General features: G+C 54.4%; 1 protein-coding gene across 10 annotated transcripts in view; it reads left to right on the top strand.

Moving 5' to 3' along the window:
- VAV2 (vav guanine nucleotide exchange factor 2) overlaps window positions 1-3,757 on the top strand; it is a 183,469-nt gene extending 179,712 nt beyond the window's left edge. For 5 of the 10 annotated variants that reach the window (XR_014265976.1, XM_082470350.1, XM_082470349.1 and 2 more), the window contains one exon: window positions 1,524-1,770. Coding sequence is in view for 9 of the 10 variants with exons in the window: in XM_082470350.1 (XP_082326476.1) it covers window positions 1,524-1,571 (48 nt within the window). In the remaining variant the exon portion in view is untranslated. Of the gene's footprint in view, window positions 1-1,523 lie in introns of all 10 variants that reach the window. The other 5 variants (XM_082470355.1, XM_082470352.1, XM_082470351.1 and 2 more) reach the window with 1 other exon arrangement.
- Window positions 3,758-12,733: the final 8,976 nt, after the last annotated feature.

Genomic DNA, 12,733 nt, shown 5'->3' with positions numbered 1-12,733 from the left:
TTAGACTGAGGTTGTATTTTTTGGTGGGAACACCACAATGGGGATGTTTTCTCTTTTTCAGTGCTGTAGAGTCCTTTCAAGAAGTTTATGATGTCAGTTTGCCCCATTACTGTGACATTAACTTTGATCACTTGGTTAAGGTGGTGTCTGCCAAGTTTCTCCACTCTGAATTTACTGTAGTTAATAAGTAATGTGCACGGTAATACTTTGAAATCAGATAAACAGGCTGTTCCTCATCAAACTTTCACCTGCTAGTTTTATCATTCATTGATGAATTTTGCCTATTCAGTTATTTCTATCATGGTGGAGAATAGTGATTTTCTATCTTTTTTTATACACTTATTAGTGGGCATTCTACTGTAAGGAAAAGCTTTCTCTTCTCTGCTTGGTCATTCTCCCCCAGCAATCAGTCATCTCTCCAATGAGACCTGCTTCCTTTTTATGAGCCATTTTATTGAGTTCATTTTTGAAGGGTATTTTTTACTGGGTTTAGAATTCTAGGCTGGCAGATCTTTTATTTCAGCGCTTCGAGGATGTCATTCTATTGTCACCAGGCTTCCATCATTTCTGTAGAAAAGTCCATCAGCATTCTTATGGTGGGTGATTCCTTTGGAGGAAGTGTCTGCACTACTCCCCACTGGGCTCCATGTGAAAAAAGTCTTTGTTTTTCATCAGTTTTACTATACTGTGCCTATGTATGGTTTTCTCTGTATTCATTCTGTTTGAGATTTGCAGAGATTTTTTTGAATGTGTGGTTTGATGTCCTACATCAGTTTTGGAAATTTCTTCAGATAGTGTATCTGCTCCATTTTCTCTCTTTTCTCCTGGGGATCTGTTCACATGGATGGTAGATCTTGTTCACTATGGCCCACATATTATTTTTACCGTTTTATGTGTGTTTCATCCATTTTCTCTGGTTTTCCATCTCATTACTCTTTATTGACTTATCTTCCGGTTTATTAGTCTTCTTTTCTGCTTTGTCTAATCTGCTCTTAACTTCAGTCATTATATTTTTCAGTTCTAGGATTTCTATTTGATTTCTGATTTCAGTTCTCTGGGAACATTTTCTGCTTTTTCATCAGTTTTCTGAAACAGACAGGTTAGAGTTACTTACGTTTCCTGATGGATGACCCCAATATCTGGATGACCTGTAGATTGGTTTCTGCTGTCTGCATTTTCTCTTCGTTTCTGTCACTTGTTCCTGATTAAATGCTGAGCTTGCGTATAAAACACCACAGAGGCTCTGGATGATGTTATTTTCCTCCAGAGAGGATTTAATTTTTTTCTGGCTGGCAGTTAGCTGGTGGGCAGGTCGTCTTGAACTGCTCTGGGCTGGTGCATTTCAGGGTCACCCCTACTCCTGGGCCTCGGCTCCACTAGGCTCTCTGCCTCTTCTCCAGGGCCTCTCTCGGAGGTGGGCCTGCCTTAGAACGCCAGCCTTTTAAAGAATTGCCCACCTCCACAGACCTCCACTTGCCCTCACCCTTCACACACACTTAACGTGAGTCTGCCATCTTTCTCAGATTGGCTGGTTTCCTTCAACGTACGTAGAAGAGGAGGGCATCCAGTGACAGCGAGAATGCGGACAGGACTCGCGGATTTTCTTGGAAGAGTCGCTCCAGTGCTGAAGTCTGTCTCCAGCTCTGAGACTCAGAGGGGAAATGCCCGCCAACCTTCCAGTCTTCAACAGCCCATGGGGATGGGGAGGGTTTTCAGAATCCTACATGTGATCTGTCCCACCACCAGCCTGCCCTTGGTGGCCTGTCCTGGGTACGCCACTTGTACATACAGGAAATCTGGGCCAGCCCTGCTTGGCTGCCACCCCCGGAGTGCTGAGGAGAGGGAGCGCCTGTGGCGTCCTGAGCCAGGCTCTGGGTGACAGCTGAGGCCAGAGCTCACCTCGCCCTTGTCCTGTCGAGATGGCCTTCAGGAGCTTAGGTTTGAATGGCATATGCTGTCCCAGGGAGGGCTGGGGACCTTCCCCTTGGTCCCTCCTGCCCAGCCTCTGGACCCTCAGCCCTGCGGCGTCCTGCTGTTCCCAGGGGGAGGCGGAAGGGACCGGAGCCAGGCTGCTGTGCTTGGGGACAGAGGGAGAGAGCATCGCCAGGGCCCGTGCAGCCCCTCGGCCCCCTCCTGTCCCTCTGCGCCGGGGGTGTGCAGAGACCCCAGGGTGGCCGCTCTCTCGGGAGGGAGCCTTGGGAACCTTGGGAACCTTGAAGCTGCCGCCCCTGCTCCCCAGTCAGTGGTACTGTCCTTTGCCCTGAGTCCTTGGTGTGTGTCTGTCCTGTCCTGCTGCCAGGTGGATGCATCGTTTGTCAGCCCTGACGTGGGCGGGAAGCAAACGCGGTTTTCCGCTTGCTTGGTCCCTGCTGCTCACACTCTTCTCCAGAAGGAGGCCCCCCGCCACCGCTCCCAAGCAGGCGGGCCCTCTGGGTGTCCCATGTCCCGCCAGGGGGTCCCTGAGGGTCTTCCCAGCCTTTGCACAGATGTCGGTTCTAGCCCTTGGCAAGTCTTCCTTCCAAGGGCTCTTGCAGCCCATGAAACAGGGCCTGCGGCCAGCCCGAAATAAGTGCTCTTGGGGTAGCTCCGCCCCCGAACTCGCCCTCCTCACTCCTCCTGGCCCTTGACCTCTGGCTGGCTTGGCCGGACCCTCTTCTCTCTGCCCGGATGTCGCATGAGACCCAGCGACGCTGTCCCCTCCGAGTTCCGTGCCAAAGCTACGGGTGCAACCTGGGCCTCGTGGGTCCCCCTTTCCCTTCGGTCAGCTGCACAAGGTCAGGCGTTGCCAAGGCTGGCCCCTGCCGGGGTGGGCGCTGGTGGCCACGCTGCACCCTGGGGTTCCTCTGAGGTCAGCCTCGTGATCTCCAGGCTCAGCTCAACACAGCAGCATTCTGGCGTGGGGAGGAGGTGGGGAGGGGTCTGCGAGGGCGTGTGCAGGCAGGAGAGACAAGGCAGCCAGCAAAGGCTTGGGAAATGAGGGTCACAGGATTGTATTTGGGGGCGGTGGGCAAAGCGGGGGAAGGGAGAATTTTCCACGGAGAGAGCAGACCCAAATCCTGGTCAGGGTGCACCCAGCACTTTGCACGTGACCTCGGCGCAGCCGGCCCAGCTGTGAGCCCTGGATGGGAGGGGAGAAAACCAGCCCACCAGCCCCGTTCGTGTTTACGGTTGTCAGAAAAGTTTTGGTTTCTGTTCTTGATGTTGTTAGGGTTTTGTTTTGTTTCGTTTTGGTTTTGGTTTGGCTTGTTTGCTTTTTAAGGGAAAGAAAAGTTGGTAGTTATTTCCTCCAAAACTCCCATTATATATCTGTGGATAATAAGGAAGAGATTTTATAATAGCAAGAAAATAATGTATATCTGAGGTCATCATGAAACAAGGCGTCGTGATAACGGAGGACACTGAGAAAACCTAATTTAGAACCCTGGTTCTTGTGACTGTTCTGCTTTGTTTTTGTGTGTTAGGAAGCTTGTCTTGGTTGGGTTAGTTTTTGCACTGCAGGAAGCAGGAGGGGAGGAGGGCCGGGCACAGGCTGGGATGCGGGCGGTTGCAGCAGGAGATGGGACGCCCTCTGGCGGGGCTTCGGACCTGGGGCCTGAGATTAGCTGTGAACACTTAGGAGCCCGACGCATGCGGGTCAGGGATCTGGGGGGTCCCGCAGCTGGTGGTGACCCCAAACAGAACGCAAACTGTACATTTGCCAATAGGTTTTCTTCAGACCACGGTTTCTACCACAAATAAACCCGAGTTCTTTTCTGCAGGAGTGGCTGGCCTTTCATGCTGGGGAGGAGGGACCGGCTGGATTCCTGTGTGTCCAGAAGGGTCTGCCCCGTGCGGATACTGTCGGCCCAGGGGGCGGTGGCCTGGGTCAGACATGGGCCTTGGGGTGGCTCGGCCTCAGGCATGCGCTGGGGTTCTGGAGCAACAATGATGCCAGGCCACCGACCAGGCATCTCCAGGCTGGCCCAGGTCACGGGCTTCCTATGCAGCGTCCTGTGACCCCTCCAGCAGCCCTCAGAGGCGGGTGTCACTGTCTTCTGTTTGGATGGGATTCAAACCCCAGCCCTGCCACTTGGGCATGTCCTTCACCTCCTGAGCATGTTTCTTTATATATACGTGTTGGAGATAAAAATAATCTCTCCGGAGGGTGACTCTGTGGCCTGTGGTAGAGAAGATCAGAATAGTACGGTCGAGACTTATTTCTCCCTTACGGGGAAGCAGTGCAGAGGCGGTGGCCCAGGGTGGCTTGGGGCCCCCATCCCCCCCCCAGACTCCCCTCATCTTCAGCATGCACTTCCCTCCTCATAGTCACCTCGTGGTCCAAGGTGGCTGCTAGAGCTGCTGCCATCGAGGCTGTGGGCAGATGCAGAAGCTGACATAGCACTTCCCCTTACTCTCCTTACCCAGGGCTTGGGCATGTGGCCACTCCTGGCCACACTGGGGGCTGCAGATGCGGGACCTGGGCTGGGTGCACAGCCTGGAGAACGCTGGGTCTTGTTACTGCAGAGATGGGACCAGACAGGGCCCACCTTGGGGGGGTGAGGGTCAAGTGAGACTCGGAGCCTGGCGCACACCTGGTGCTCAGCAGATGTCAGTTTTTGTTACAGACCGAGGAGGCGACTGCAGATGTTTGAGGTGACACAGCTGGAGAGTGTTGGAGGTTGCCCGCAGCCCTGGTCTCCAGGACCCAGAGCCTCAGGGCCTGGCTTAAGCTGGTGCCCCGAGAACCAGATGGGGGACCGCCCCCTCTCTGAGAATCCCTCAGGCCTGAGTCCCCCGAGAGGCCAGGTGTTCCCACACCGCCTCCCTGAGAACCAGCCTCTAGTTCTGAGTTCTCGTGTCCACACATAGGGGATGGAAAGGCCCAGACCCTCGCTGACCAGCCCCTGGGCCGGCACTCAGCTGCCCTGAGCTTGGACGGCCCTGGAGAAAGCTCCAGGCCAGGGAGCAGAGAGCCGTGGTGGCCTGAGGGGCAGCTGCGGGTGAACGTGGGGGCTGGGGGCCCTTGGGGAGGGCACCAGCAGCACCCGCTGCGGGGTCCAGACCGGAAAAGGGTGGGACGCCCTGGGCCTGCGTGTGGACGGGGTGGAGGCCCAGCAGGGACAGGCCTGCCTGCCCGAGGTTACCCCCGACGCTGGGAAGCAGACGGGAGCCGTGCGCTCCCGGTCACTGAGGCTGGCTGCCTGCGGGCTCTTGGGGGCACTGAGTGTCCTGCCCCTTGATTCTGACAACCGCAGACTCCCCTTGGGCAGGGCCACCGTGGAGGCCTCTTGTGTCCAGAGTTTGAGAAACTCTCCCTGGGTGAAAGAAGGAAACAACCCATTTCCGGAGGGGACGTGGACCCCTCTACCCGCCACTCCACCACTACTGACAGGAACACCCTAGAAGACACAGAATGCAGGGCTGAGCCTGAGAGAAGGGGCCCATCCCAGAGAGGAGAGCCCTGGAGCAGAGCGGCTGCTGGGAGCCAAGGCCAGGGCGGCTTCCAGGCTCTCGGGCCACCTGGGGTTGGGACCTGGGATCCTCACGCGCGTGGCCTCAGCCACAGGTCCTCGCAGGCCAGGGAACTCTAACACACGTGGATCCAAACAAACAAGGTCACGGACCAGGACAAATACTTCAATGTGTTTTTTTAAAACTTTCCAGAAATAAAAGAATGAATTAACACAGAATGGTTAACCCTGGGCTTCAAAGAGAAAATAAAATCCACTGGGCAGCAAGCAAAAGATCAAGTGCCTTAACCGGGAGAACAGCTTGGGCTTGCCCTAGACCGCAGCCCGTCAGTGTGCCCAAGGCTTCGTGCTCACAAAGTCTAAACGTAAGGCAGCAAGTAGGCCATTTCCAACCCTCAGCATCTCAGGGATTGTTCTGCATGGGAGCGCTGTTTACGGAAATGACGGGGGCCACCCTGGAGCCGGAGGAGTGGGAGAGCTGCACCACAGGATCGGGGGGATGTTGAACCTCTATCTGCAGGAACAGGTCTCAGACAAGGTGAAGATTTGGTTTCAGAACCTAGTATAACGATTCTAAACCCTGTCCCAAGAGAGAACGAATGTCAAAACGATTTCAGGAAAGCGCTGGGAAGAGAAAAAGACAGGAGGTGAGAGGCAGCATAGGTGCACTGGTTTTCTCATCTTTTCCAGGTAGAAGTCAAGACCTGGTCTTGAAACCTGAAAACTAATAGAGGTGTAAGTATACTTAACAGCATAAAGATAAACACTAAGAAAGAAAAGATAACGAACTAAAGTTGGATGGAGATGAGAGAGGAAGGGTAGGGAAGAGAAAATAGTCCAATTTCATCACGGCTCATGGTAGAGGTGATGGATACTGCCTGAAAAGAAGAGGCTTGGTGTCTGTTTCCGGCGGTGTGTAGGGGGATTGGTTTTCTGTTGCTGCCATGACAAATTAGCAGCACACACTGTCGTCTTACGGTTCTGTGGGTTATAGAAGCCCCACACAGGTCCCCCTGGGCTGAAATCAAGGTGTTGCACGGGGGTATTCCTTTCTGGAGGCTTTAGGGGAGAATCTGTCCCTGGCCCTTCCGGCTTCTAGAAGCCGTCTGCATTCCCTGGGCCATAACCCCTTCTTCCATCTTCAAAGCCAGCAGGGTTGTATATCCGACCCTTCTGTGGTCACGTCTCTCTGTCTGCCTCTGACCACAGCTGGGAAAGGTTCTCCACTTCTAAGGACACGTGATCAGATGGGTCCCACCCACGTAATCCATCTCAAGGTCCTTCACTGTCATTACATCTGCAAAGTCTCTTTTGCCATGAGAGGTAACGTGGTCACAGGTGCCGGACATTAGGATGTGGACCTCTCTGGGGGGCCATTATTCGGCCTACAACGGTACGTTGGATACTCTGACCAGTCTCCCTGGTAAGCACAACAAACGCGGTGGGAAGATGTTTCTGATTTCATCAGTGAGCTGGTAACAAAGAAGAAACACTCAGAAGCCAAAAGGTGAGTGTAGGCAGGAGTCCAGAGAGGTCAGCTGGCTCCCTCCTTATGGGCATTTGCCCAACCTAGTGAGCTTGAGTACCAGTTCGTGGAGCCCGGCTGGGTGTGGAGGAGAGGGGACAAAGCCCAGCCCCCCACCAAAGTACCAAATCTAATAGGTGAGCTCTTTCTTAAAGCTGGGACCCAGTGGACCTCACTCTAAATGTCAAGATGACAAGGAGCACATCACTTCTGCAGCCGCCACAGCCATCATGGGACGGCAGAGAAAATTCTTTTTCTTGGACCTTGACAATGGGTGGAGGGAAAAGCAAAAACTTCCCTGAGGACGTGTTATGGATCCAACTGTATCCCTCCCAAAAAGATATGATGAAGTCCCAGTACCTGTGAATGTGACTGGATTTGGAAATAAGGTCTTTGCAGGTGTAGTCATGTTGAGATGAGATCATGAGGGTGGGCCCTGATCCAATATGACTGGTATCCTTATAAAAAGGGGAAATTTGGACACAGAGACAGACGTGCACACAGGGAGAACAGGCTGTGAAATGGAAGCAGGTCCTCCTTTAGAGCCCTTAGAAGCAGCCAGCCCTGCTGACCCCTTGATCTTGGACTGCTGGCCTCCAGAACTGTGAGAATAAATTGCTGTTGTTTGTGGTACTTTGTTACATCAGCCCTAGGAAACACATACCATGTGTAACTCTAATTTGGCACCTAAGAAGGTTGCCGCCTGAATTTGCACTTCCTGCGGGTCTGAAAAACCAGGAGCTGAGAGTGTAAAGTAGGATCACAGGTTGTTGATACTCCTGAGTGCCCGAAAAAAGGAAATACAAATCAATCATCTCTGGAAGAATCCGCTTTCAATTTCAGCCTCAAATAGTCCCTGAGGGAAAGTTCCAAGAAATACACACTCACTGTCCAAAAGCATAGGTCACACAAGGAAATGGGTAGCAAAAACCACAGGCCACTGAATCGGATCCACAAGCAGACTGCAAAATAATTATGCTTAAAAACAGTCTAAAAGGGATCGGAAATGTGTGTAATGACCAAGGAACCATGAAAAATAACCAAGCCAGTTAGACAATCAAACGAAACTTCTAGACCTGTAATCAAACTTTGGGACCATCGGGCAGCTGGGCTCAGACTGGACACCACGGCATGACATGGTGTGGGTCAAGGAAGAAGCACGTTGGGAGACATTTGCAAGGCGAGCCTAGAAGCCAGTGCTGCTGGCGGACACACAGTGTGTTTGCATTCCCGAGGATGACACCGTCACCCCTACCCTAAGACTACCTTCTTATAGTAGGAGCAGGAGAAAATGGCCTTGTCAGAGGGAGAAGTACAAGCAAACTACTTGGGTTCCGGTGCTTATGGGAGTTGTCTGGGAATGCCTACTGCCCTGCCCTGCAGATCCTGGGGTGCAGGAGGGGCTACTCTTTCTCTGACTGTGTCTAATCTGAGCCACAACTACTGAAGCCCACGTGCCACAACTACTGAAGCCCGTGCGCCTAGAGCCCGTGCTCCGCAACAAGAGAAGCCACCGCAATGAGAAGCTCACGCACTGCGACGAAGAGTAGCCCCCGCTGGCCACAACTAGAGAAAGCCCGCGCGCAGCAACGAAGACCCAATGCAGCCAAAAATAAAATAAGTTAAAAAAAAAGTCCACAACAAAACTTGTCGACTAATACTAAAGCTGAACTTGAACCAAAATTTGTGACCTTGATAGCTTGCATTACAAAAGCAAAGGGCTGGAAGTAGGTGTTCTTTTCACACATAGTCCTTTCAGGCTGGAACAAAACATTGATTCCTTGAACAAAAGTTTTATGTCTCCGTTAAGCATTTTCATGTTATCTATTTAAAATGTAATTTTGGAATTCCCTGGCGGTCCAGTGGTTAGGACTCTGCGCTTCCACTGCAGGGGGCACGAGTTTGATCCCTGGTTGGGGAACTAAGATCCCTCATGCTGCGCGGCGCAGCCAAAATTAAATAAAATATTCAGACATAAAGTGTGTGGCCTCCATTTGTTTTTAAAAAAAAAGTAATTTTTCCAAGTAGAAAATTACAAATGTATTAAATGTGCACCGATTACAGGGTTTTAAAATTACAGCCCTGGCTCAGATGGCTGTCTTAGGGCGGCTGGTTCCCCCTGCTCTAGGGGGGTGGCAGTGGGGAGCTTTCCTGAGAAGGTTTTACAACGTTTGTGGGTTAACTCAGACTCCTGTTCCTTAGTCGCAAGTTGATGAATTGATTTTCCTTAACAATTTAGTTTTGCTCTTTTACTTTCCCTAGAAAAAGAAAACCCACACATGCACCTAAAATCTATGTGGGCGCACTGGAACCGGCTGGTGCCAGCTCACGGGAGCTGAGGGTGTAGCCTCTTTCCAAGTCTCTGTTCGGTGGCGTCCTTCTCGTCGGCAGGTTGAAATCGGCCCTGGTGGGGGCGTGCACACGGCAGACGTCAGCCAGCGCTCCGCACCTGGGGAGCCAAATGTTAAACGTTTAGCGGCACCCCACTGGATAAGGAGGCTCACTAACAACGATGAGCTATGACAGTCCTGGAGGTTAATACACTTCACAGCATAGCCTCAAGATACATAAAATAAAAACACACAATTATGGGGAGAGGTGGACACATTCCAGTCGCAGAGGGGGACACACACAGCACTCAGAGATGGCCGGCAGTATTCAGTAAGGAAGCTCCCTGCCAGGGGAGTGTTCCTTGTGGAGGACAGCGGGACAGCCAGACAGAGCCCAGGCTGTCACTCCCAGTGGGGATCCACCTCCCTGCCCGCCTGCACGTCCCCTTTTGGGGACAGTCCCTCTCCAGGGGGCTGCATCCCCAGTCTCTGGGTCCAGCGTTCCCGGGGGTGTCATACTCACATGTGGCCACCAGGGGGCGATGTTTCCGGGAAGGCCCATTCTCCTCTGCTGTCTGGATCTTGGTGCTGGCCCCGCCCACACGGGCCCAGCGGCCGGAGTGACCAGTTCCCTCCCTACGTTTGTTTCCATCACAAATAACGTTGGAAAGAAATGACGGAGTGAAGCGGGAGCCTCAAGGCCCTGGCACGCAGCTGCCCACGCCCGCTGTGTGTGTGTGGAGGTAGGGCCCAGGTGGCTGCAGCCCCCAGCCGTCCTCACCTGCCCTCGGCGTGTGCGTCTAGGGGGAGGGGCCCCCACCTGTCTCTCTGGAAGGACCACCACTTACCCCCAGATAATAAAACATTGTCTTCATGAAGGCATGGGCAGGGAGTTGATGTCATTTTTTTTTTTAAGGTTCTTATTGGAAAAATAAAATCTTGGCAGTGCAAACGCAGCCCTCAACAGTTGTTCTGGAAACTTCCCTGGTCCATGAGTTGCCCGGGTCTGGTGCCCATTAGCTGTGTTCTGTCTTGGTTTTCTCATCTCTACAATGGGCAGCAGTGTTCCTCCCTCCCCTGAGATGACACACGGGACGCACTCAGCACACTGCTGCCCCCCCTCGCCCCCCCCCATACGTGTGCCCTGCTGGCAAGGCTCAGGGGCAAATGGGGCCGGTACCAGGTGTGGCTGGGTCGGATGTGGCCAGGTATTGTTGGCTGGTTACTGAATGTCCCTCCTCTGCAGGGCCACACGCAGAGCTCCGAGGAGGAAACTCCTCCCCTGGCCAGGCCCCCTGCTCCACCCTGGACGTCTGCCCAGTCAGAGGGCGGCCTGCAGACGCCTCCCTCTGCCCTGGGAGCCCGGCCAGCAGGTGGGTGTGGAGGGCTGGCCGGGGCCGTGGAGAGGGCCAGCCTGGGCCAGAAGGCGGTGTCTCAGGGCCGGTCATAACATGCAGAGAAACTTACAAAAACTCCCTGAAACTGACAGTGCGGGGGTTACAGCCCCTGCTTCCCAGATGGGGAAAGAGGCTCGTGGAGGGGAGACCAGCCCAGATGGCACGGCAGCCTGGCAGCAGGACCCTGGCCCAGGGTCCCTAGCTGGAGCCTGCCCACCTCCTGACCTGTGGCCCTCTTCCAGACCCAAGTAGCACCCAATCGATGACAAATCCTACAACGCTGACCCACAAGCGAGCCCAGCCCTCCAGCCACCACCCCTCGTCCAAAGTCCAGGGGGACAGTGCTGCCCGCTTGCTTGGGACAGTTTTGCAACAGCTGCTTGTCTTTGAGCAGAGGGCAAAGAGAGGTCTGGGCTGCCTCGGCTGCTGTCCTGGGGCTGCAGTGACTACTGTGTCCCTGGCCTGGGCACCCCGTGTCTACGGGTCTGAGGAGGACACGGTCATGCTCCTTCCTAGTCCTCTCTGACCTGTCCTTCACCCCATCCAGGGAGGGCAGCCCTGCCTCAGGCTGCAAGGCCAAGCCTGCCATCTGCTGAGTGACCGGGCTGCTGTCCTCCCTGCCCTGGACCCCAGCACTGCCCCGGGAAGCCTTGTACTGGTGGAGCCAGCCTTCCTCCAGAGGGGCCAAGGGGGGGTGAGTGACAGTCTCTGTCCCCATGATGGGGACTGACAATGGCGACAGCACATAGGCCAGAGCCCCAGCCACCTCCTCCGAGATGGCCTCCTGGGTTTCTGCTGGAAAGAAGGACAGCTTGTTCAGGACCACCCCCCAACACAGCCAGCCTCGTGGCCACCTCGCCCCTCGCTGCCTCCATCTTCTTCCTGGACCCTGAGGCCCTCAAGGGCAGGGAATGGGTCATAGTTGCCTCTGGGTCTCCCTGCAGTTCTTTGCATACAGTAGGTGCTCAGTAAATGTAGAGGGCAGACAAATTGGCAGCAAGACAGTTGGAGAGCTCAGTAAATGTAGAGGGCAGACAAATTGGCAGCAAGACAGTTGGACAGCTCAGTAGGAATAAGAACACACATATCTGTTTGTATTAATCACAGCAGTATCGTGCCTATATCACTCCCTGTATTAGCAGCTGGCATTACTATTTTGTTCACTGACAGAAATTTAAATACTTTCTTTGACCCAGTGGGAGGAGGAGGTCCTATTTTATATCAGCACCTATTCTGATTCTTTGCACATTCAGAGGTGGACGTACTTACTCGTTCCAGATTTCCTCTGGACGTCTCCTCTGGGCATCTTCTTCTGCCTGAGCACAAACCAGACGCCCTAGACCTAGCTCGAGGCCCCACCCCGTCTGTCTGACTGCACGCTTGGTCTGGCTCCCCCACTAGCTTGCTGTGTGACCCGAGGCAAGCTGGCTCCCCTCTCTGGGCCCTGGTGCCCCCAACAGTCAAATGGAGGCAGGCATCCCTGCCCTGGGAAGCTGGTTGCTGTGAAGTGAAAAAGACAGAGGGATCTGGGAGCTCTGGAGGGCAGACAGGTCAGGAGCGCTGTCCAGTGCTGGTGGTGCGGGCAACCAGACTTCCTGACCTGCCTCCGAGGGCAGTGAGCGCCCCTTCCCCGGGGGTGAGCAGCTGAGGCTAGACAGGCAGCTCTGTGCTAAGGCCCTGGATCACCCCGCCAGGGACCCCCAGCCCTGGCACCACGCTGCTGCTGACCCAGCACTTTCTGCCCACCTGGCCGTGCTAAGCTCCTTTCTGGCACGGAGAGCATGGCAGACACAGGCAGGCAGGGGTGCACGGGTTCACCTGCAGAACCCTGTGACCCCTGTTTTAGGGAGGAGGAGGAGAGGTCACCTGCCCCGGCGCTGCTGCCCTCAGAACTGCCTGCTTGGCTGTGCCCGGCCCGCCTCCTAGAAGCCTGGCGGTGGGCGGTGCATCCTGCCCCAGCCAAGGGTGGGGGTGGGATGGGGGCTGGCGGCGCTTCCAGGGGCGGGGCCAGCAATGGGGGCAGGGTTCCTA

The sequence above is a fragment of the Balaenoptera physalus genome (genome assembly GCF_965194825.1).
Source record: "Balaenoptera physalus genome assembly, chromosome: 7".
Classification (NCBI taxonomy): domain Eukaryota; kingdom Metazoa; phylum Chordata; class Mammalia; order Artiodactyla; family Balaenopteridae; genus Balaenoptera; species Balaenoptera physalus.
This window is presented reverse-complemented; position numbering and strand designations above follow the sequence as displayed.